The following is a 24,018-nucleotide window of genomic DNA, read 5'->3' as shown; positions in this document are numbered from 1 at the left end:
TTCATTTAAATATAAATGTAAATAGCCAGTGGCTACTAAATTGGACAGCACAGGTTTAGATAATGGTGGGGATTTTGCAGCTATTGAAGGACTTTAGCTCTTCAGATTCCTTGGGGTTGGGGCAAGGGGACTTGTCAGGAAACGTGCTCAGCGAGCAAACTGTTGTTGTGCACTGTTAAACAGTTTGCTTTTCAGACACGCCTGGATAAAACTTGAGCTGTCCTCTGCAGAGGTGCCTCTTGTGTGTTCAGCGAACGGTGGGCTGAACGGTCATCTTTCAGCAGATTAGCTGAAAGAACATCTATTGCTGGGCTCAGTTGTTCAGAGATCTGCGCACCCTTTGTGCAAGAGCAGGGAAAATTTGTGTTATGACAATGGCTGACAAAATGTTTAATTAAAGCTGCAATTGGCAGTAACTAAATTCTCCGAGGTTTCTTTCCTCTCCTCTTTGCTACTGAAAGGTGCAGAAATGCTTTTGACAGCATCTTTCCTACTGACAGATGAATTGTTTTGACAGGAGAATCTGAAACCTTCAACCGAAGACACATTCAGATGTCAGGCCTAGTACAGGGCGATCGTGTTCATAGAAATAAGTGAGATGCTTTAGATGTGTGTGCATGTCAGCTGCCACCTGAAAGAAAGGCCTCATTAAAGGTTTTCACTGATTAACTCTTTGATTGTTCTTGGGATCTCAGATGGGAATTCAAGCTGCTTGCTGCAGAGCTCTTGGGCTAAGTGTATTTTCTTAATTACTGAGAAATGCGTGTTATCAGTAAGCAGTGAAAAGGCTTGAAAAAACTAAGTAATTTTAAAAATTTGGAAAAAAAAATGCCAATGTTGATAGCAACATCATTCACAATAGCCAAAAGGAGGAACAACCCAAATGTCATCTGTGATGAATGGATATACAAAATGTGGTATATACATACATGGGAATATTAGCCTTAAAAAGAAATGAAATTCTGCCAGGTGCAGTGGCTTACTCTGGTAATCCTATCACTTTGGGAGGCTGAGGTGGGAGGACTGCTTCAGACCAGGAGTTCAAGACTAGCCTGGGCAATATAGCGAGACTCTCCGCCCCCCATGTCTACTAAAAAAATAAAATTTAGCCAGGTGTGGTGGTGTGTGTGCCTGTACTCCCAGCTACTTGGGAGGCTGAAACAGGAGGATCACTTGAGCCCAAGAGTTTGAGGCTGCAGTGAGCTATGACTGCACCACTGCACTCCAGCCTGGGTGACAGAGTGAGACCCTGTCTCTAAAAAAAAATGAAATTCTGACACATGTGACAACATGGATGAATCCTGAAGACATGTTAAGTGAATTAAGCCATTCACAAAAGGACAAATATTCTATAATCTACCAACATGAGGTACTTGAGAGTAGTCAGATTCTTAGAGACAGAAGTAGAATGGTGGTTGCCAGGGGCTAGGACAGAGGGGAATGAGGAGCTAGTGTTCAGTGAGTACAGACTTTCAGTTTGGGATGTTGAGAAACTTCTAAAGTTCTGGAGATGGACGGTGGTGATGGTTGCACAACAGTGCGAAGGTTCTCGGTGCCACTGAAGAGTACACTTAAAAATGGTTACAAAGACAAATTTTATGTTATATGTATTTTACCACATTAAAAAAATTATGCTCAGGCCGGGCACGGTGGCTCACACCTGTAATCCTAGCACTTTGGGAGGCCGAGGCAGGTGGATCACCTGAGGTCAGGAGTTTGAAACCAGCCTGGCCAACATGGTGAAACCCTGTCTCTACTAAAAATACAAAAAAATTAGCCGGGCATGGTGGCGGGCACCTGTAATCCCAGCTACTCTGGAGGCTGAGGCAGGAGAATTGCTTGAACACAAGAGGTGGAGGTCACAGTGGGCCAAGATCATGCCACCACACTCCAGCCTGGGCGACAGAGCAAGACTCGTCTCAAAAAAAAAAAAAAAAAAAAATTACGCTCAGAGTTTGTCTTCTTGAATTGGGCCAACAAGAAAGTGTCTCTGAGGATTTTATTTCATATTGTAGTTCCTGGGGAGAATGTGGTAACTATTTTCCTTATTTCCCAATAAACCTATTGAGGATCCACAGCTGGCTCCACTCTTTAGGCCCACTTGCTTCTCAGACTTAAAAACCAGAACAGCCCCTTGTCCACAGCAGAAAGGGACGTGAGCCTTGGTGGCTGTCCTCTTTTTTGCCAGCAGGTGCTCTGAGAGGAGAGTTACCCTTTCTGGGTAGCACCCTAACACTTGAATGTTGATAGGTGGCTTTTCTAGTTAATTCCAGCTGACCCCGTGAAAACTTACGTTTCCACTTCTAAGTGTGTTCATCTCTGTTGCTGCTTGTTGGCATCTCAGTGTTAAGTCCTGATACTGCTAGGCTTCTAGATAGTACTGGAATGGAAGACCCTTCGCTCAAGTAGCCTTATCTAAAAAGCAAAATTTTTATAACATTTTTGAAATGTGAATACATTTTGTCTGCTCTTTAAGGGAAAGACAAACCCAAGGGTGTTGTGACTTAAATGGTTTTATACCAAGTTGCTGAAGACTTTGGATACTTGCTGGGTGGGAAGTGAGGGAAGTTATCTCATTTCAGATCGTCCCAAACCGAGCCATCAGTTTAATTGCGTAAGACCTGGTGAGCCCTAGCTCTATCCAGGCCACATGTGTAAGCCAGAAACATATGTTCCCTTTGAACCTAATGGCCTCAAGAGTCAGTGGCCCAGATCAGAGGCAAAAACTGGCGATCCTCAAGCCAAATGGGGCCTGCAGATATGTGAAATCTTTTCAGGTTTTTTTTTTTTTAAGTAATAAAGCAACCCTGAATGGGCCAAACAAAACATGAATTCAGATCGCGAGCCTCTGAGAAGACGGGTCTGCACTGGCCCTTGTTTCAGGGGACAAGAAGCAAATGCCCCTTTAGGTGTGTGGCAGGCACTTCCGTGTCAGCCTTGTTGTAACAAGGGCAGGCTCACCAGCCCTCTCTTACTTGCTTGTCCTCTAAGCTCTTGCCTTTGTGGTTTCTGAGTATTTCTCTAATATCCCTTCCTGCTTCACAACTCCTGTTACCTATGATGATACAAAAGTTACAGTCATCGTAAACTCCCAGTATCTTTACACCCAGAAACAATATTTCCATCCCCCTTTTTACGATAATCTGCTCAAAATAGAAGAAAATCTCAGTCTATTAAGTCCTTTTTCTGATGTGGGAGAATTCTCTCAATTTCTAGATTTTCTTTCTCAAGTCTAAGTTGGGATTTCTGGGTACCCATTAACAAATACCCCCAGGCACAGACAAGCTCACACTTGAGTTCAATATGCGGTTTAAAGCATTACCACCTTCAGTCTTTATGGTAACATAATCTCTGGACAAATTGCTTTTAATTCAGGCTGTACCCGTGAATACAGAAGTGCCATTAGTTTCAAGTGTAGTTTGACTTTTATTTAGATGAACGTCTCTGAGCTCACAGTGAAATGGCTCTCAGCTCTAGGTTAGTATTGATTGAAATGTCTCTGGAGTAAGTTTAAAAGATTGTTGCCACAATACATGACACTTTCTGAGGCAGACTTTAAACTCAAAATTAGTCGTATTGTTAATTGGCAGTAGGGTGAGTGGAATTAATAGCTGAGATGAAAAATGTTAACCTCTTTGGCAAACACAGGGCTGAGTAGACTTTGGAGGCAAGGAAAGATTACTTTCTGGCAAAGAAAGTTAGGGCCCATTTGGATCACATCTTTGTGGCTTCTGTTCCTGAAAGATGAAGCTGCTCTGGTTGAGATTGTGGTCACCTAACAGAATAGTGCCCAGCTTGCTCTTTGTCTGCCTCTAAGGGTATGGCTGGGTTATGAAGCAGGGAGAGTTGTAATTCTGAACCATTGACACAGACGCCATCATCTTGAGAAAGCTGCTCACGTGAGGCTTTCCCTGCCTGTGGTTAACACGAACAAGAATTTCCAACAACTGGCCCTTTTCTCCTGTGTGACTGTCCCTCCCGGTTTATTCAGTGTAGGTGGGAATACTGTGTTCATAAGTAGCCTTATGATTCAGGATCTTAACAGTGTTCACTTTCTAAACACTCACTTGAACTTTGACTGTTTGTGCAATTTTTAGTCTTAAGCTCTTGTGTAGACCAGGGTTTTTCAACCTCTGAATCCTAGGATTGACATTTAGGGCCGCGCAGTTCTCAGTTGTGCAGGGCTGCCTGTGCATTGTAAGATATTTAACAGCATCTTTGGCTTGTATCCACCAGATGCCAGTAACACCCCCCACTCCCTGCCACCAGTTGTGACAACCAAAAATGTCTCCAGACATTGCCAAGTGTCCTCTGGGGGGCAAAATCATCCCTGGTTGAGAGCCACTGGTTTAGACAATGAAGGGGTTGTTTCCCTTTTCTCCTTTACTGCTGCTTGATGTTGATGCTACTAAAACATTAATTTAAAAAAATGCCGTTAAGAATAGCCTTGTACTTGATATGGTGCAAAGCATTTGGACCAGGACACCTTAATGTAGGTAGGGAACTGGTTTACCTTAGAATTTCTTTCCAAGTTGTTAAATAGTGAAATGATACTGATAGAAATTCGTTTGGGTTTTCATAGAGTTGCTTGGAGTGCCTTATTTATGGATGTAGGTGGGGAGGGGATATGTCTGTAAATCTCAGTATCAATACGGTTACTTAATACATGATCATGGGATGGGGGCTTGGATTTGAGGGTGGGGGAGCCAGGAGAAGAGAAGATTTCTGAATTCTGGGTATGATGCCAAGTGTTGATTCCGTTTTTTTCTCTCTCTGTCTTTACCAGAAACCTGAGTTACAACAAACTCTCTGAGATTGACCCTGCTGGTTTTGAGGACTTGCCGAACCTACAGGAAGTGTGAGTCTCCCCCTAAACCTCTGGTGGATGGAAGGATGGAGAGCTCTTTGGGAAAATCCTCTCGTATTGCAGCATCGCTCACTCCCCTAGATCTGCAGTGTAAACTTGTAGGAAGGAACATTTGTGTGTGGACTGTGTTGATGAATTCTACTCCTGCTTATCTCTCCTTTACTGTAGGCTCTTGAAGGATGTGTTACAATTCAGTAGGCATAGAGCTCCTGGAAATCCTGGGCGCATGGTGGGTGTATAGCAGAGTCCCTCCATTGTGGGAAGCCTTGTAACTGGAGTGACACATGCTGGGCTGGTACTTTCTCACAGTTCCTGCACCACCACGCCCAGCTAATTTTTGTATTTTTAGTAGAGATGAGATTTTGCCGTGTTGGCCAGGCTGGTCTCGAACTCTGGCCTCATGTGATCTGCCCGCCTTGGCCTCCCAATATGCTGGGATTACAGGTTGATCAGCCCACTCAACAGTGGCATGTGAGCCAGCAAACGTGTATTTCCTAGGAAGTGAAGTTATAGAAGGATGAACTATAGAGGCTTACCTGTTCCTCTCCACCTCCAAACAGAGCTAGGTATGACTGCCTTTGGAGCTCTAGGCTTGCTGTCCCTTGCAGTGTCTTGGAAATCAGGCTGCAGTCTTTCCTTCTTTTTAATGTATTCTGTTTTTGATGTGGATGTTAGGATTATCAGGAATTTTAGTTTCATGGAGACTTTATAGAAACCTTCACATATATGTAGTATACATATTGTAGAAAAATTGGCAACTACAGAAACGTGTGAAGAATGAAAATCACCAGTATTCTCACCCAGGCATAACCATTGTGAACACCTAGTGAAAACTATGACGTGTACATATGTAATTTTAGGATCAAACTGTACATTATGGTTTTATATCAGTCTTTCCTACTTATCCTTACATAAGATACTTTATCATGTAAATTAAAAGTTTTTGAATGTCCTGTTTTAGCTTTTATGTAAAACTACTATACGTGGATATTTCATATATTACCTACCCAGTACTTCATTATTATTTTTATTAGACATTATTAGGTAAGTTTTTTACTCATTTTTGTTATGAGTAACTGATGAAAGTCTTATTTGTTGTTTTTTGTTTGTTTGTTTGTTTAAGACAGGGTCTCGCTCTGTTGCCCAGGCTAGAGTGCAGTGGCGTGATCTCAGCTCACTGTAACCTCTGCCTCCCGGGTTCAATTGATTTTCACGCCCCAGCCTTGTGAGTAGCTGGGACTACAGGTGTGTGCCACCACATCCAGCTAATTTTTTTAGTAGAGATGGGGTTCCGCCATGTTGGTCAGGCTGGTCTTGAACTCCTGACCTCAAGTGATCCTCCTGCTTTGGCCTCCCAAAGTGCTGGGGTTATAGGTGTGAGCCATTGCACCCAGGCTTACTTGTTATTCTTTGATTCCATTATTGATGACATATCTAAAGAAAGTTTAATTTGATCAGCTGGTACCATTTGCAAAATACTTGCATTCCATACCCTCATCTCCAGATTCTCCAGATTGGCGTTTATAATTTCTGCTTTTGTTTAAAAAAGGTTTAGGCTTCCACAGTTAAAGAAGCATCAGAACAGGAAGGGGCCTTGGAAATGGTTTCTCTAGGACTCTCATTCTCCCAGAGGATCAGTGAGTCCATGGCAAGGGAAAGGAAGTTTGAAGTGGGTCACTGTGTTAGTTTGCTAAGGCTGCTGCCATAACAAACAAATAGCACAGGCTGGGTGCCTTGAACAGCAGAAATTCATCTTCTCACAGTCTGGAAGTAGGAAGTCCAAGATCAAGGTACTGGCAGGTTTGGTTTCTTCCGAGGCCTTGCACTGTGCCCTCACGTGGTCTCTCCTCTGTGTGCATTCATGGTGTCTCTGTGTGTGTCCAGATTTCCTCTTCTTATAAAGACACCAGTCATATTGGATCAGGGCCCATCACCTCTTCAAAGGCCCCATCTCCAAATGCAGTCACATGCTGAGGTACTAGGGGTTAGAGCTTCAGCATATGAACCCTAGGGGAACACAGTTCAGCCCATCATAGTCACCAAGATGATAAACCCAGGCCATCATGGAGCTTGTTAGGTTTGTAACCCAGTGCTTTCCCTGATCCAAGCTGTCTTTAATGCTTGTGGTTAGAATATATTCAAATTCTGTGTACATCTCCAAACTTAGTGGTTTCTTTTAGGACTGGACAAAATTGGAGAATTCCCTCTAGCATCATTCAGACTTTCATTGAATACTTACTCGAGCATCTGCTCTGTCCAGGAGCTATTCTGGGTGCTGGGGCTACAAGAGTGAACAGGACACAGATAGGGCTGGGACTGGGGAGGGGCAAGTGAGGCACCCAATACAGGCGCAAAATTTATGGGGACACCAAAGACTCAGCAGTCAAGATAAAGGGTATTTTGATACAATATTTGGAAGTCAAAATGAATGTAAAAAAAAATGATGAGTAAAATATAAAAAGCTTAGATCAAGATAGGATTAGTATTACTGATTTCTTTCCTTTTGCCTTCAGTTCCAGGATGGCTTCACACGGTGCTGTTGCTGATTTTGTCTTGATTTAAACTTTTCATATTTTGTTCATCATGAATTTTGTTTTGCATTCATCTTCATATCTAAAAAATATTGCATTAATATAGTCTTTGTCCTGGTGACTGGGTTTTTGGCTGTCCCTTAAATTTTGTGCCCCTCCCTACCCAATTCCAGCCCTGCAGACAAACCTCTCCTCTCACTGAGTTTACATTAAGTTGAGGGAAGCCATGGACTGAATAAGGAAACCAGTAAGACTTACTGGAGATAAGTGGTATGGGGGAAATAGAACAGAGTAATGTGGGAGTATTTTTTGTTTGAAGAATTTTGGAGGCTTGATAACGGAAACAGTGTGATCAGGAAGGTCCTGAGTGAGCAGGTGTGAATGATGAGGACAGGGAGCACTGCAAGTACAGAGCCTCAAGAAGGGAACAGGCTGAGGACCACTGTGCCTGGCATGCACGATGGAGGGGTGCGTGGCCAGAGGCCAGGTCCTTTTATGGTTTCAACCCTCACTGACCCCTATCTATCAGGGGCAGGCATGGTACATGCTCTGGTGAGCATTTTCAGTGTTGTTCTAACTCCCTGTTCCTGTTGTTCCTTGCCTAGACAGGCTTTTACCTTTCATTTGATTTGGCTCCCGTGACCTGCAGCCTGTACTCAGCACTTGTTAGAGTTTATGTCCCACCCAGCTCTAGAACTGAGCACTCCCACCTTTCCTTCATTGGAGATACTGGTTATGAGTCTCAAAAATATATTTCTCACTTAGGAACAGTCACAGTAATTGTAGCAGTGTGCTAATAAACCTTTGGAGAATACGACATCACTTAACCCTAACATCAACTCTGTGATATAAAACATTATCTTTTTTTTTTTTTTTGAGATGGAGTTTCGCTCTTATCTCCCAGGCTGGAGTGCAGTGCAATCTTGGGTCACTGCAACTTCCGCCTCTTCGGTTCAAGTGATTCTCCTGCCTTAGCCTCCCGAGTAGCTGGGATTACAGGTGCCTGCAACCATGCCCAGCTAATTTTTATATTTTAGATAGAGATGAGATTTCACCATGTTGGCCAGGCTGATCTTGAACTCCTGACCTTAGGTGATCCACCCGCCTTGGCCTCCCAAAATGCTAGGATTAGAGGCATGAGCCACCACGCCTGGCCTGATATAAAACATTTTTTTTCTTTCTTTTTTTTGAGATGGAGTGTTGCTCTGTCACCGTGGCTGGAGTGCAGTGGCGTGACCTCAGCTCATTGCAGCCTCCACCTCCTGGGTTCAAGTGATTCTCATGCCTCAGTTTCCCAGGTAGCTGGGATTACAGATGTGCACCACCACGCCCAGCTAATTTTTGTATTTTTAGTAGAGATGGGATTTCGCCGTGTTGGCCAGGCTGGTCTCGAAGTCTGGCCTCATGTGATCTGCCTGCCTTGGCCTCCCAGTGTGCTGGGATTACAGGTGTGAGCCCCCACACCCAGCCCCTTAAAACATTTTCCACCCAGCCCCTTAAAACATTTTCTTTGTAAGCATTTTCTCAGCTGGGTGCAGAAGGATCACTTGAGCCCAGGAATTTGAGACCAGCGTGAGCAACAAAGTGAGACCCTGTCTCTACAAAAAATTAGCTGGACATAGTGGCCCATGCCTGTAGTCCCAGGTTCTTGGGAGGCTGAGGCCTCAAGATCGCTTGAGCCCAGGAGGTTGAGGCTTCAGTGTGCCATGTTTGCACCATGCACTCCACCCAACAGAGCAAGACCCCATCTCTGAAAAAAAGTAAGAAAAATAGAAGGAGTTTCTCTGCTTTGCAGAAGAGGAAACAGATACTTAGAAAAGTTAAACTTGCATAGTGTCACATGGTTGGTAAAGCTGAGAGTTGAACTCAAAACCTGTGCTAACCTTGGCGGCTGCACTACCTTAAATTCCTACATCCTTCATCTTAACTCTCACAGTCAACTGAAGATGAAGAGGAACTGAGGCATGGGATTTGGCTGAAATTGGGTGATAAGTGAGTGGTAGAACTTGACCCATGTTCTCCAGTATAATCCTGGTCCACACCATCTATGGCAACAGTACCTTCTGAGTGTGGGGGATGTTAAGACAGAGGTCATATCTTAGGGATTCAATACGATGTGGTGGGAAAAACTCTCATTTTGGTAGCAAATAGACTCACGTTTGATTTCTGGTTCTGCCCCTTACTAGGGTCCTGAGACCCTAGACAAGTTACTTAGTGCCTCAGCGTTTGCTTTCTTTCTTCTGTAACATTGACATCGTAACACATTGTCGGTGTTATTATAGTTATTAAGATGATGCACAGGGCCTTGCACATGCGAGAGGCTCACTGAATATTATCCCTCTTCTCTCCTGCTACGTTTGGAACTGCCCAGCCCTCCAAGCTGGGTGCATTGTTTAGAAATGAATCTTTGCAGGCTGACTGGTTGAATGTCTTACCATTGTGCCTCCTATCCCTAGTGTCACTCCCTGTTCTGTGAGATGGATGAGATGAATTCCCTGCTGCCTAGAACAGTAGAACTTCTCACTGATAAAGACCCAGGCCTTTCCCTAAGGGAATTCTAAAAAGTCGTGGAGACAGAAAGAGGCTGTTAGGTGTTGAGGGGTGGGGAGGTGGGGAAGGATATTGAAGAAAAGAAAAAAAAATCGTAGCTGACATGCTACTGCTTCAAAATTAACCAGTCTCCAGTGTTGCCCAGGCGCTGTCAGCTCTCCCAAACCTTATAGAGCCTTCAGTCTGGAGCCCTCATTGAGAATGGAGCCACAGGCTGGCAGAACAGCAGGCAGTGGTTTAGCAGTGGTTTTATTCTGGAGGCCTCAGAACCACATGACATCATGGGCCGGCTGGAGAGAGAAGGCGAGGCCCCTGGAGGACATGAGGACGCTTGTGCAGCTGCGTCCAAGCCACACGGTCTTCACTGCCCACAGCCCTGAGGAAAGCCCACCAGGGAGTGCCTCCAGCTGGGGTCCTGGCCAGCAGGCTCCTCTATTAATAAAAGGGGCTATTTATACAGTCCTCTGTAGAAACTGCCCTCAGATCACATTACTGCCGCCTGGCCCGCGAGTGCCTGCTGTGGGTGTTGCCGTGTGCTTGCCAGGGCCACTGACCTGGTAAGGAAGCCTCAAGTGTGCCCTGCCTGCTATTGGGTATTTGTGGTTCATCGCACTGTGTCAGGCTGCTGCTCCCCACAGTGGGTGTGTGTGAGCAGGGGTGCGGGGGATGGTAGTATGTTTAGGGAGGGGGTAAAATAATGAGGGTTGTCGTTTTGGGGTACTGCTTTTTGGCTGTGAATTACTATCACTTTTTTTTTTTTTTTTTTAAGACAGGATCTCACTCTGTTGCCCAGGCTAGAGTACAGTGGTATGGTCATAGCTGACTGCAGCCTCAAATTCCCAGGCTCAAGTGATCCTCGCACCTCAGCCTCCTGAGTAGCTGGAACTACAGGCGTGCACCACCACTCCTGGCTAATTTTTTGTAGAGATGGGTTTTGTCATGTTGCCCAGGCTAGTCTCGAACTACTGGGCTTAAATGATCCTCCTGCCTTGGCCTCCCAAAGGGCTGGGATACAGGTGTGAGCCACCATGCCTGGTCCTCCTGCCATCTCTTAAGCATATCCTGTGTATCTGTCAATATCCTGAGATCTTAGGTTTAATTATTTCAGCTGGATCCTCCCAAAACCCTACAAAGCTGGTACTTGTATTATTTACATTCTTCAGAAGAGGGAAGTAAGGGACAGCAAGGCTGAGTGACATGCTTAGCATTGGATTGATAAAGGGTGCAATTGGAGTTGAGTGAACCAAGATCTGTCTGATTTAAACATCTGAGCTATATAATCCCATCCTAATAATCCCTGTTCTGTAACTGTGCCTCAGTTTCCTTTCTTAAGGAGAGGTGATAATTTAGTACTTTCCTCAAAGTGTTAGCATGTCATTCACTGAGATATTGCACATAGAAAACTTAGGACAGAGTCTGGCACATAGTAGATGTTCACCTTTATTATTGTTTATTTTGTTAAAGTAATTATATCCTACGCTAAAATAATTTTATCTGGCTATCTTGTGTAGAAACCACATATCATAAAGTCTCACCAAATCAATTAGTTAGTATACATTATTCTCTAGTAACTAAAGCAGAATACAGTTATTAAGTGGCCCTGCTTCCGAAACCCATATTCCTATGTGATACTGATGGCTTTCACCCTTTTAAGAAACAAAACCAACTACAGTTTCAACACGCTGCCCAACTTTGACTATTATTAATTGCAGCTCTGTCTGTATTTGGGAGCAACCAAAGAAACAGCCACTATGTCTGCCAGTAGTGGATTGGCCAGATAAATTATGGTCCATTCATACCAGCAGAGGACTACTGTGCCACCAGTTAAACGAATAGTGGAGACCTCCAAGGTATATTACTAAAGAGAAATGGCGGTACACAACAGTCTGTTTAATACACGTGCATTTGTGCAAAAGAAAAACACATACACATCTCTAGTAGCCAGCAGCAGGAGCTGCCCTTTGGAGGCAGACCAGAGGATGGAACTGCAAAGAAGCTTTATGTTTACTATGTATTCTTTTTTGAAATGGTTTGAAAACTTTACTCTGTGCTTATACCAGCTATTTAATAAGTAAATAAATAACAGCAAGAAAAATTCAGGCACGGTGGCTCACGCCTGTAATCTCAGCACATTGAGAGGCCGAGAAGGGCGGATCACCTGAGGTCAGGAGTTCGAGACCAGCCTGGCCAACATGACGAAACCCCGTGTCTACTAAAAATAAAAAAATTAGCTGAGTGTGGTGGCCTGCGCCTATAATCCCAGCTACTCGGGAGGCTGAGGCAGGAGAATCGCTTGAACCCAGGAGGCAGAGGTTACAGTGAGCCGAGATCATGCCAATGTACTCCAGCCTGGGCCACCACAGAGCGAGACTCCGTCTCAGAAAAAAGACAAGCACTATTTCTGCATTGGTTTGACATTGTTGAAGCCAAATTTGATTAAGATTGATGATGATGATGATGTAGTACTATGAAATAGCCTTTATCACATTTTGTAGCTTACAAAATGTAAAACTTCCTTTAAGTCAATTAAATGGAAGTTTTGGGAGAAAGCTGAGGGACCAGAAGGTCCAAGCTGACCTTACGGATTGAACTGGGAAAGGACCCACCCCCAGGTTCTGCCCTGGGGTCAGGAATCCTTTTACCTTAGCTACACCTTCTCTAGCCCCAGGGTCTGGCCGTGATTCATGGGTCTGATGCATCTGAGGCACTTCTTAATCCTGAATCATCAGAAAAGGTTTAGAAATAGAGGCCAGACGTTTCAGAGAGATTTTTAGGGCCTTGGATGGAAGTAAATTGTGGGGAGAGATGGGAGTCGGCAGGGGAAGTAAATTGGCGGGTAGGGGGTGAGAGAAGACTGTACAATCGTAGATATTTTTAAAAATTTCATCAGGCACAATCTTTTACTTCCTTAAATTTCTTTATTCATGGAGACTCTGCTAAACTTCCTGAGTGCCTTTCCCCTCAAAGCTGTAGCTGTGCTATTTTTGACCAGTCTCTATTTCAGTCTGGCAAGAAGTTCTTTGCATCTCAGAGTGAGCTGGGCCTCTGCTGCCTTCTGAGGAGAGTATTCTTGTTTCAACAGGGGACAGAGTGAACAAAAAGGGAGCCAGCAGTGGTGGAGCTAACAGGCTTACTCTGAATAGCGGTTCTTTTTTCAGTAGAAATGATCTGGAAGTAAGCTCACTGTGCAGGGCCTCTCCTGGGGGCTTTGAGTGTCCTCCCTGTAAGTCAGGCAGCCCTGTTGCCACCAGAGCCCACTGTTTCTGACTGAGCCCTTGACTCGGGCCTGCTCATCTAGACATAGAAGGCCCAGTTAAGCTCCAGCACTGGTCCACCACCCCTCTATGCTCCACTTCCAGCAGTTCTGTCACAATTTGAAATATCATGATGCCCGCTTCCCTTGTTCATTTATTTCTGTGAAATTGGGTGGAGCAGTTTGTCACAGATACAGTAGGCCTGGCCTGAGACCAGGCTCATCAGGCGTAGCCCCCTGCAGAGAAGTCCATACGCTTTGTTTCAGGTTTAAAATCAAGTGAGATCCTAAGCTGGCTGAAAAACAACTGTGCTGTTACCTAAGGGATTATGAGCTTTCCAGCTGGCCTTTGAGCCCGCTGCTCTCCTCTGGTTTGTAGTCATACTTTTTTCAGCTCTTGGCCATGTCCTCTCTAGTAGCATGACCCTAGACGAGTGACTTAAACTGGCCTAGAGAACTTACTGGTAATGTAGAGAATGGTAGTAGTTAACCTGGTACCTGACTCAAAGTTGTTGTGATGGTGAAAGTGCACGAGGCATGTCGAGTTTTTGCTGAAATAAAGAAATAGAAGGTAATGAGGAAAAACCTAGACTTTGGGGCTAGGCACCCTGGGCCACTGCAACTTATTGCTGGTGACCTTGGCCAAATTACTTAACATCTGTGTTTCAGTTTCCTCATTGGTGCAGTGGAAATGTTCCTGAGACCTACTTCTGAGGGCTGTAGAGATGCATTAATATACTGAAAAGCTCTTAGAGCTGTGCCTGGCACATAGTCAGCCTTCATTAATTTACCTGCTTTTGTTTTTGTTACTAACATTCTCTGTGTTTGAGAAGAAATCGCAAGCAATGAAAGAGTTCTTAGGCAAGCTGTCCGATTGACAGCAGGTCCCCGACCTTAGTTTTTCTTGCTCTGATAAAACCTGGGGGTCTCTTGTAATAATAGGTACGTTGATGGGTACTATGAAAAATTTATTAGCTGAGATTGAGACTAATGGGGAGTTTTCAGTGTCCCTGAGTGAGGATGGGAAATGGATCACAGCAGGGTTGGAGGAGATAAAAGGTGAAGCAGAAACAATCTGATTTAGGGGGCAGTCAGATAAGAGACTGTTAAAGTAATTAATTGTCTATTTCAACACACAAACAAGGGCCCTTTAAGTGGAGAAAGGATTTGCCACATGATACGGATCTGCCTTCTCTCTGCCAGATGCTTCAGCCATGAAGCTATTGAAACAGGCATTCTATGTCCCACAGCCCAGTAATTGCCAAGCTTCATCCCTAACTGGCTTTGGCACTGAAGAAAGCAAATGGGATAATTCAAGGCCTTTCCTTTTTTTTTTCCTTCTCCTATTCACTTCTATAAAAGATGGCAGACAACCAGATTATTCTATTCAAGCACATGCTAGCTGTATACTTGTATGAGTACAGCTGTCATTTCAGTTGCTTTGTCTTCAAACAGAAACAGGATGCTCTGTGTTAGACGTACCTCCCTTAAAAAACTGAGAATAAGAACCCAGTTTTATCCCCTTGACTTTGCATCGCAAGTACAATTTCTTTCTAGCCCATCACCTGGCAGAAAGCCTGAACACTTTGCTTTGGTTTTCTTAAGGATTGTTGGGCTCACTTTGCAAGTCTGATTTTGGATTCTCTTCCCAGATTTGGAAATACATGTCCATGTAAGGAGGCCAGATTGCACAGCCTCTGGGGGCAGACCAGGCGAGCCGTGCTTTGGTTCGTGGGTTTCCCCTTCCGTTAAGAGATATTAACTATGGAAATACAGATTTGGACTATTTTAGCAGGAAGGGAGCTTGGAGAGCAACTCTCGTCTGTGGAGAATTTTCAAAGTGTCTATGCACAAAAGTGTGTGTATATATGTTCATTTTCCTGGGGGATGCATCCAGAGGCTTCATCAGAGTCCAGCTGGAACCTCAAATGGAAGAGAGTCTCTGAGTCCAGTTCCCTTGTTATTTCACAGATGAGGCACTGAAATAATTGGCCCCATGTGTCCCAAGCCCCTCAGAACTCCATGTGAGCCAGGGCGTGAGTCTCTGGCTCTTGTTCCACACATGTTGCCCTTTGACAGGGGCAAATTTCAGCCCACGGGGAGTGTTCTCACCGATGGTCTTAGGGGCGCTTTTGTCCCGAACCTGCCTCTTGGCTTGTTCTCACTGTTTCTTGTCTTGATTTCTGAGTTTGATGGAAAGCTGATGGGAGACAGGAGATGCTTCCCCTTAGTGTTTGTTTCTAGCCATGGGTGTGATCAGTGGCTAGTTTTTGTGACCTCATGTGACTTCTTTCCCTTTAAAAACTCACTGCTAAATTCTTTCTCTTTTCTCCAACATTAGAATATAGGTTTACTGTGGCAGACTCAGCAGCGTTTGTTTGTTTCTGTTGTATGTATATGATTTCAGACTAATTTAAATGCCTTACATGATTAATTTCTTGTTGTTGTTACAGGTACCTCAATAATAATGAGTTGACAGCGGTACCATCCCTGGGCGCTGCTTCATCACATGTCGTCTCTCTCTTTCTGTAAGTGGTGCCATTTGGGGGACTCTGGGCTGTGTGGTGGGGCCATGGTGTTTGTTGCCTTGCTGATACCTGGTGGCAGGATAACTTGAGTTCATGTGCTCGCTGGTGAAGAAAGACCTTTCTTCATGTGGCCCTCATGATCATGACAAACACTTTGCTTGCTGTTTTGGGATTTGCAGAATTAAACGCTGGAAGTTTTACCTCATCTTTAATTTGCAAGAAAGTAGGTCTTTTGTCTTTTTTTTTTTTTAATGCCCAGAGGTATATGGAACTAGATTTCTTGCTTCTGTGGTTGGTTAAGCTGCAACTTTGAGTAAAACTGGAGTTAAAGGAAGCTGTGTCACTTATAAGACAGCAAGCTAATCTTTGTGCCAGTGAATTTGGTAATGTGACTCAGTTTACTTTTGTGGCTTTAAGAAAAAGAAAGTGCCCCCAGGCCTCTGGAATCAACGTAAAAGTATGTTGTCATGGTCAAGTGTTAGATAAGATGCGATCTATTTGTTATAGACAGCACACTGGAAATGAAAAAGCAGATGAAGGGCCTTAGCTAAAAAGACATGAAGGCACCCATTGGGAATATTATCATTTGTGCTGTTACAAACCTTTGCTAGAGAACTGAGCACTGATCCTACCCCTATTTCTTCAGCAGTCAGGTGGAGGAGCTTGCTTGTTTTAAACTCACCCAGAAGACTTTCCAGATAAACCAGCCATGAGTCCAACAGTTTTCTCTGCCAGATTTTATTGGCAGCTTCCCCAGCAGAGCACCTCCCTCTTCACACTGAATTTCCTGTTTCCACTCCAGGCTTTCATAGTTTAATTTTATTTTGATTTTGCTGGTTTTATAATTAGTTTGCTCACCTATATGAATCTTTTCTCAATACTGAGGCTCGGCAGGCTGAGCAGAGAAACTTTGCAAGAAGGTGCTATTAATAAGAGTGCTGGCATAGCTTACAGATCTCGGATCTTTGGCTGGCAGCATGCCCTGTGTTCAGGAGGTGCTGTGTCCCTGTGAAACATGGTCTTGGGTTTAACCCTTTTCATGGCATTGTGGGATTGCAGGAGAGCGTGGGGGGTTAGACTTGCACTTCACTCTGTGCCCTGGACAGATGACCTAGTCTCTCTGAACCTCGTTTCCCTCATTTACATAATGCATTTTTGACCCATTTTATACATGAGGAAAGTGAGGCCCGGGGGAGTGGAATGTATATGAAGCTCCCAGCATTCTGTGGGAGTGTTTGACAAATGGTGGTTACTGTCATTGGCTGGTGGCTAGTTGTCACGTAGCTCCTTGGATCTTGGCAGGATCTCACCTTTAAGGCCACAGGATTTAAGAGTCAGTCTCTGTTCCTGTGAAGTGCTGGAAGGAAGGTTTGTGGCCCTTTGTTCCCTTGATGGGTAAATGTCTGACTTTATTTTGTACCCACTTGGTTTGTGGGCCCAGCATCTGGAAGGTGTTTAATTTTTGGCTTAATCAATGAGTTCGTCTTATGTGAGGCTGATAGGGATGTGATAACCTGTTGTGTGTCCATAAAGCAAAGCACTTGAAGATGCTAGGAGCTCCTTGCTGCTTAAAGCACAGGTCATGGACCATCAGTATTGAGTTAGCTTCGAGCTTGTTAGAAATGCAGAACCTCAGGCTTAATGCCAACACTACTGGATCAGAAGCTCCATTTAACAAGGGCCCTGGCCGTTTGTCCACGAGTTCAAGTTTGAGAAATGCTGATGTAACTGCTCTTGTTCCTCACATGGTGAGGAAGCTAGGGCCACAGAGAATATCTCTGTGTTATCAGAGAGGAAACTGAGCCTCCCTGGAGGTCTTATAAGTTGCAAAAGTGAGAGGTGGAACTGAGACCAGACACAAACGCCTTTGCATCACTCCTTTAACCCCATGCACTCGGGGCAGGAGCATGGCAGGTGACTCTGAACCACACTGTGCCAGAGGCAGGCAGGGCCCCCAGTTTGCCCCACGGGCCTGTGGCACTTAGAATTGCACCTTGCTCTGCTGACTAAAAATACATTTCTGTTCCTTGGCCCAAGTGCCAAGAGAAGTGGGGCTGTTTGGCCTTGTTCCTGCTATTCCATTAGACAGCATCGAAGTATGTAAAGCAAGAGAGAAAAAAAAGAGAGTTACTCCCTGTTTGGATTCAGTTTGGAAAATGCAGGTTAGCACTGGCAGCCAGCTCTTTGGCCTGAAGTTGGGCACCATCTGACTTGGTCAGTGATTTCTCTGAAATGACAGAAACCAAAGGGGCTTTATCTTGGTTTTCTCTGAGGTGCCTGTGTTCCCCATTCTTAGATTGGATGCCTGGATTCAGTGCTGGCAAGTTAGGTTAGCAGCATGACATCTGGGCAGCTGGATTATTGATAATCCTTCATGCCTTTTCTGTATTTCCCAAGTGGACCGTGCAAAGGACAAGGGAGAAAACAACAGAGCAGGCAGTGGATGAGCATCATTTTACAGCCCAAAGAACCACCTTCCTCATCCTAATCAATGAAGGCAGAAGACTTAGCAGCCCCATCCACATGATGATTCCAGTCATCCAGGTTTTGAACAGCAGGTTTTGCTGATGTGTCTCTTACTTTTCGGAACTAGTGAACTGAAGGGTGTCACGTGTTCTGTAAATATTTAGTAGGCACTTTTTGTGTCCCTGCAGTTGTGGCCCAGAGGCTGTCCCAGGGAGAAGCAGAAGCCTCAACACATCGTCTGAAAATGTGGTAGTTAATAGTTAGATGCTTATAGTCCTTAATCCTCAAATTCTTATTCCATTTTTGTGGGCAGACAGAGGATCAGAAAAAAATAATCAAAATGTGCAGAGAGAATAGAGCAAATGTCTGCTGAGGCCATGTGAGTGACAGGAGCCCAGACAACTTTCTTGGGACAAGTTTATAGGTAGATGCATCACAGAAAAGTCGGCTAGGTGTGGGTCCTGCTGTCTGTAATGTAGTTGTGACCTGGGATACATACGTTACTTTTTTTCTCAGATGAGGAAGTTGAAGCAGATGGTAGAAGTACCCTCGAAGCTTGTGTATTCTCTTTGTGACCCGAAAGTTGAGAGTAGGGGCAATAATGTCACAAAAGACATAGTTACCCTCTGACCAATAACCACTGTTGTTGCTTTCTGTCTTTTCACAGAAGTAGTGGGTTTGTTAATTTTTAGCTTGGACACCTATAATTATGGACTTTTGCCTCTGGAAGTTGGCCCTTTCTCTCTGTGTTTCATTTTGCTTATGCAGAATTGAGCCGACTTCCCAGACACCAGAGCCCTCCCAAGCTGGGTGGCACCATTGGGAGAGCCTCGTGGGAAGAGGCATTGCTCTGCACCTGGCTTTTTCTGTCAGGGCTTCAAAAGAGACTTCCATAGTTTTGGGAACTGGAGTCATACAGCAAAATTTCAATTGGTTAATACTTTCTGATTAAAGGAATCTAATTCAATTAACATATTTGTCAAAGAACAGATTTATTTGCATTGTGTTCTGAGGATAATGCCGGAGCCATTTGTCCTTAATAAACAGAAAGCATAGAACTCAAGGAAAGCTCTTAATAAGAATGGGTTCCGGTGAGGGAGCTAATTTCATAAAATAGTGCCGAGAAAAAGAAACAGACTTTTGTTAAATGGGGGCAGAAGCTGCCAGTGGATTTTCACGTTTGAGATTTCTTTCTTTTTTAATTTAAAATCCAGGACACTCAAGTTACGATTCCCACAGCAACAGTAATTTTGTCTGATGCATCAGTGACATTTCTGTTGAGGAAAAATCTGTTTTTCCTGTGGTGTTGCTGCACTTGTACCGTCGAGAAGATTGGTGACAGTGGAAATCGTTGAATTTTTCAGTCCTGGGAGTAAAAATGTATGTGGTATAGTTGGTCTTAGCTTTTGTCTCCTGTGCATGGACTGTAGCATATTACCCATAGGGTTGGCCTTGTCTACCTAACAACTTCTCCAGCTGGTTTGTTCTAGAGCTCATCCTTTTATGGTGCCTTGTCATTTGCTCTCCCACAGCCTGTGTCCTCAACCAGGAGGAAGACCTAGGCAAAACTTAGGGGCACACAATTAATTGTGACTTTGTAATATTGCTATTAAAATTCCTTAGGTTTAGGTTGCATTTGAAAACACATTGAAATGCCTTTTACTTCTAATCTTGAAAAAATGTTTTTGAAAACTATTTTTTTTAATGAGATAAGATAAATGTACCCGGGGACATGGGGAGGCAGTGTGGGGCTGGTCAATGGGTACAAAAAAATAGAATGAAGACCTGCTATTTGATAGCATAACAGGGTGACTATAGCCAATAATAACTTAATTGTACATTTAAAAATAATTAAGAGTGTAATTGGATTGTTTGTAATACAAAGGATAAATGCTTGAGGGCATGGATGCCCCATTCTCCATGATGTGATTTTTATACACTGCATGCCTGTATCAAAACAGCTCATGTACACCATAAATATATACACCTATTATATACTCACAAAAAAATCAGAAAATTTAAAAAAATGAACTTACCATTAACTCACCATTTAAAAGCCACTTGTAGTACGTTCTCAGTGTTGTGCAACCATCACCACTACAGAATGCTAAAACATTTTCATCACCCCCCAACCGCCCCCGCCCCCCAAAAAACCGCATACTCCTTCAACAGTCACTTCTCATATCCGTCACCCTAGCCCCTGGTAACCACTTATTTGAAAACTAATTTTTTTTTTTTTTGAGGAAAGCATTTTTCTCTCATGTTAACAAATGAACCTGGAAGACTTCGTTTATAAGTAACTTAATAAAATATCTGAGGTGGCTTTAACTATATTTTGCTGTGACCTCTTAGCTGAAGAGAAGTGATTAAATGAAAGGGATAGGAAGGCCGGGCATGGTGGCTCACACCTGTAATCCCAGCAGTTTGGGAGGCTGAGGCAGGTGGATCACCTGAGGTCAGGAGTTCGAGACCAGCCTGGCCAAAATGGCGAAACCCCATCTCTACTAAAAATACAAAAATCAGCCAGGAGTGGTGGGAGGTGCAGGTAATCCCAGCTACTCAGGAGGCTGCAGCAGGAGAATCACTTGAACCTGGGAGGCGGAGGTTGCAGTGAGCTAAGATCGCACCATTGCACTCTAGCCTGGGAGAGAAGGACAAACTGTCTCAAGAAAAAAAAGGCGGGTGGGCGGGGGAGGATAGGATACTTAACAGCCCTCTGTTGTAATTTCTGGAGAATAAAACTTGGAAGGAAAGAAACGCCGTGTCCTACCTGTGACCAAGCGGGGAGGTGGTCACCTTCCCCCTTCCCCGGGGGCGAGTGAAGAGTGGACGAAGCCCTGGGTGGGGTTGGAGGGATCTGAGGCAGCAAAGGCCTGAGCCCTCATCTTGGCTGGATCTGTTGGTGAAGTAAAATCAATAGGAATACTTAACTCTCTGAGTACCTAGCAAACCCTCTGGAAAAAAAGAGGGGCGAAATCAATCTTCTTTACAGGCTCGTTAATGCAAAGATCAATTCGCATTAAAGTGTAATTAAAGAGTGAGCCTTAGAGAGAGGCAGCTGTGATCTGCTGCAGCTCAGGGCTGGGGGGAATAATGAGAGTCCCTTAGAAGGCCCAAGCTGGAAGTGACCTGGAGTGCAACGTCGGAAAATTAGGCTCGGCCTCATGACCTGAGCTAAGGTTGTTAATAATCAGGCTTGAAGCACAAGTGAGATTATACTGAGGAACAGGCAGCGGCTGGCATTACCACTGCATGTGTGTGTGGGGATGGGCAGACTTATTCTCCATCTGAGGAGCTGGGTTGAGACGTCTTGTCCTTCTCTTCACTGCCTGCCTTTAAAACTTTCTCCATGTTGCATCTCCTGAAGAAAGGCATCCTTCACTGGCATAATAAAGAATTGATGTGAAACATTTTTCCATGTGATGTTTATCTTTGGAGGGATGAAATAAGAATTTGTCTTTAAAAGTTGAGTGGTAATCTCAGATGGTGGAGCTCTTTGTGCATTTATTCCTAGCTGGACCTGTGGGCACCATAGGTGTGTGTACAGTCGAGGTGGGTGTAGAGATTCTCCCCAAGACCAAGGGTTGCCCCATCCTTCCTTCGGAGGAATTATCTGCTGGTCCCTCCACCAGTCACCAGATTAAGAGTGGACCTAATCAAGGGTGTTAGAAAATATGAAAACAAGTATATAGGTCCCCATGCTACTTTGGACAGGCTTCCCCTGCGTAGCAACCTGATTTAGCTTTACTGTTGAAGGATGGCCAGTCCGTTTGGGTAAAAGTAAACCTTACTTTAAAAAAAAAAAACCTTACTTTTACCATTTGGGTAAAAGTAAACCGTCAGTGTAAAAGTAAACCTTACCTGGGCTACTGGCATTTTATTGCTCTGGCAATAAAATGAATTCTCATTAAGAGTGTGGAGTTAAGAGTGAATGACTCCAGCTACTTTAGGAAGAAAATGTGAGCAAAGCTGTTTTAAAAGGCCCAGGCTGAGTTTAAGTGAATGCCTTTTGTTCCTTGGGTAGTCCGAAGCTGTTTTGGTTCCCAGATGCTAAAGGGGGAAGATACAGGCCTAGTCAAAAAAAAAAACAGCACAACAGGGAGGAATTATGTATATACACATATATATACACACGTATATATATGTGTATATATGTATATAGATACAGATATGTGTGTGTATATATGTATGTGTATACACACACACACACACACACACACACACACACACACACATATATATATATCTAAAGTTCTGGTCCTCTTCTGAGTTTTCAAAGATGTGTTCACTTCCTGCCCTGTTTGCACAGATTTTTGTTGATGTGAACTGATTGTTTCTTCTGGATAAAACCTCATGCCCTTTCCCTTGGGAGATGGCAGCCTCTGCTCACTGGTAGACCACCTGTAGGGCTTGCTGAGACACAAGTCACTGGGTCTTACCCTCGTTTCTGGCTTGGTTCAACGGGTCTGGGATGGGACAAGAGAATTTGCTTTGCTCATGAGTTCCCAGGTGATGATGCCACTGCTGCTGGCCAGGTGGCTTTGAGAACCACTCCTGGGGCTCATATGGGCCTGGGGGGAGCCCCAAGGCTCATGTGTCGGTTCTGACCAAGCTGTTTAGGCCTTGGGGGACAGTAAATTTCCACTCCTAATGTCACCAGTGTGGTGGCAGGCATTTGTTTGGGACAGTGGGGCTCTGTGGCCCTGGTAATGGCTTCTGAGAAAGGCTCTGGGGCAGCGGGCAGAGTGAGCTCCAGTACCACGGACAGAACAGACCTGGGTGGCTCAGGGTTTGAGGCCCATGACTGTTACATATTTGCTTGTGCTTAATTTGCTGTTTGTTGGTGACCACTCAAGTCTGCCCAGCAGACCTTCACCGGCTGCTGTAGAGGTGGAGAGCGCTTCGTGAGCAGCCCAGCGTGGCAGGAGCCCTGTTACTCTCTCAGCCGGTGGGTGCTGGCAGCTCTGTTTACAGGTGAGCATCCCCTCTCCCCCGGCAGGAGTCAGTTTTAGCACGCTTACCTTTCTTTTGATTATCAGTCACTCGTATCTGATCAGTCTTTATCCTCAGCTAAGACTTGAATGCCACCTCTTTTTCCAGATGGAAGTTAACAGGCGTGTCTGAAAGGTGGGCATTTTTTCCCCCACCCTACTGGGGTCCCCACCTGCCCCATTGCCCCTTCCTAGCACTGCATTGTTTATGACCAGATTACTCTCCTCCCCTTTTCCCAGCCTGGGAACTGTGGTCAGGTCAACAGTGGGCAAAAGAGATGAAAAAGTGGAGGAAGTCTCAGCTGGTTCATGGTGGAGACCGTGGGTTCCTCTGCACGGCTGCTGTGAAGTTGGCCAGCACATGCCCCACTCAAGGCCTTTCATGAGCAAACAGGTTGGGTCCTATGGGCCTGGAGTTACTGCCCTCAAGGAACTGGCAGTCTAGCTGCAGAGGAAGATGGGTGAACAGACAATTGTCATACAGGGGCTGGGGAATGTCTAAGGGGCACCTCACTGCCCGTCACTGATGGGGCACATGACAGAGAAGTTTCCCAGATGAAGTGACATTTTAGCTGAGGCTCCCTGTTCTGCAAACCTCCTTTCTCTTCCCCTACACAGAGGTATAAGTTACAGGCATTAAATGGAACACCCTAAATGTTCAGCCAACACAGTGGGTGCTTGGAGGAGCATTCAGAGGAATACCAAAAGGACATGGCTAATTCCATTTTTAGGCCAATTTGTGCACACACACACCCCCTCACTCATCCCCTGCCCCCTCACTCATCCCCTGCCCCCAACACTTACCCTCCCTTCCCTGCCTTTTTTCTTTTTC

At 44.6% G+C, this 24,018-nt stretch overlaps 1 protein-coding gene across 1 annotated transcript in view; it reads left to right on the top strand.

Annotated features, from left to right (window-relative positions):
* LRIG1 (leucine rich repeats and immunoglobulin like domains 1) overlaps nt 1-24,018 on the top strand; it is a 122,033-nt gene that overhangs the window by 33,822 nt on the left and 64,193 nt on the right. Inside the window, exons 2-3 of the mRNA XM_034956849.3 lie at nt 4,787-4,858; nt 15,655-15,729. Of these exons, the coding sequence (XP_034812740.2) occupies nt 4,787-4,858; nt 15,655-15,729 (147 nt within the window). The remainder of the gene's footprint in view (nt 1-4,786; nt 4,859-15,654; nt 15,730-24,018) is intronic.

This window comes from Pan paniscus, chromosome 2, assembly GCF_029289425.2.
Source record: "Pan paniscus chromosome 2, NHGRI_mPanPan1-v2.0_pri, whole genome shotgun sequence".
NCBI lineage: Eukaryota > Metazoa > Chordata > Mammalia > Primates > Hominidae > Pan > Pan paniscus.
The sequence above is the reverse complement of the archived record's forward strand: the minus strand, read 5'-3'. Positions and strand labels throughout refer to the sequence as shown.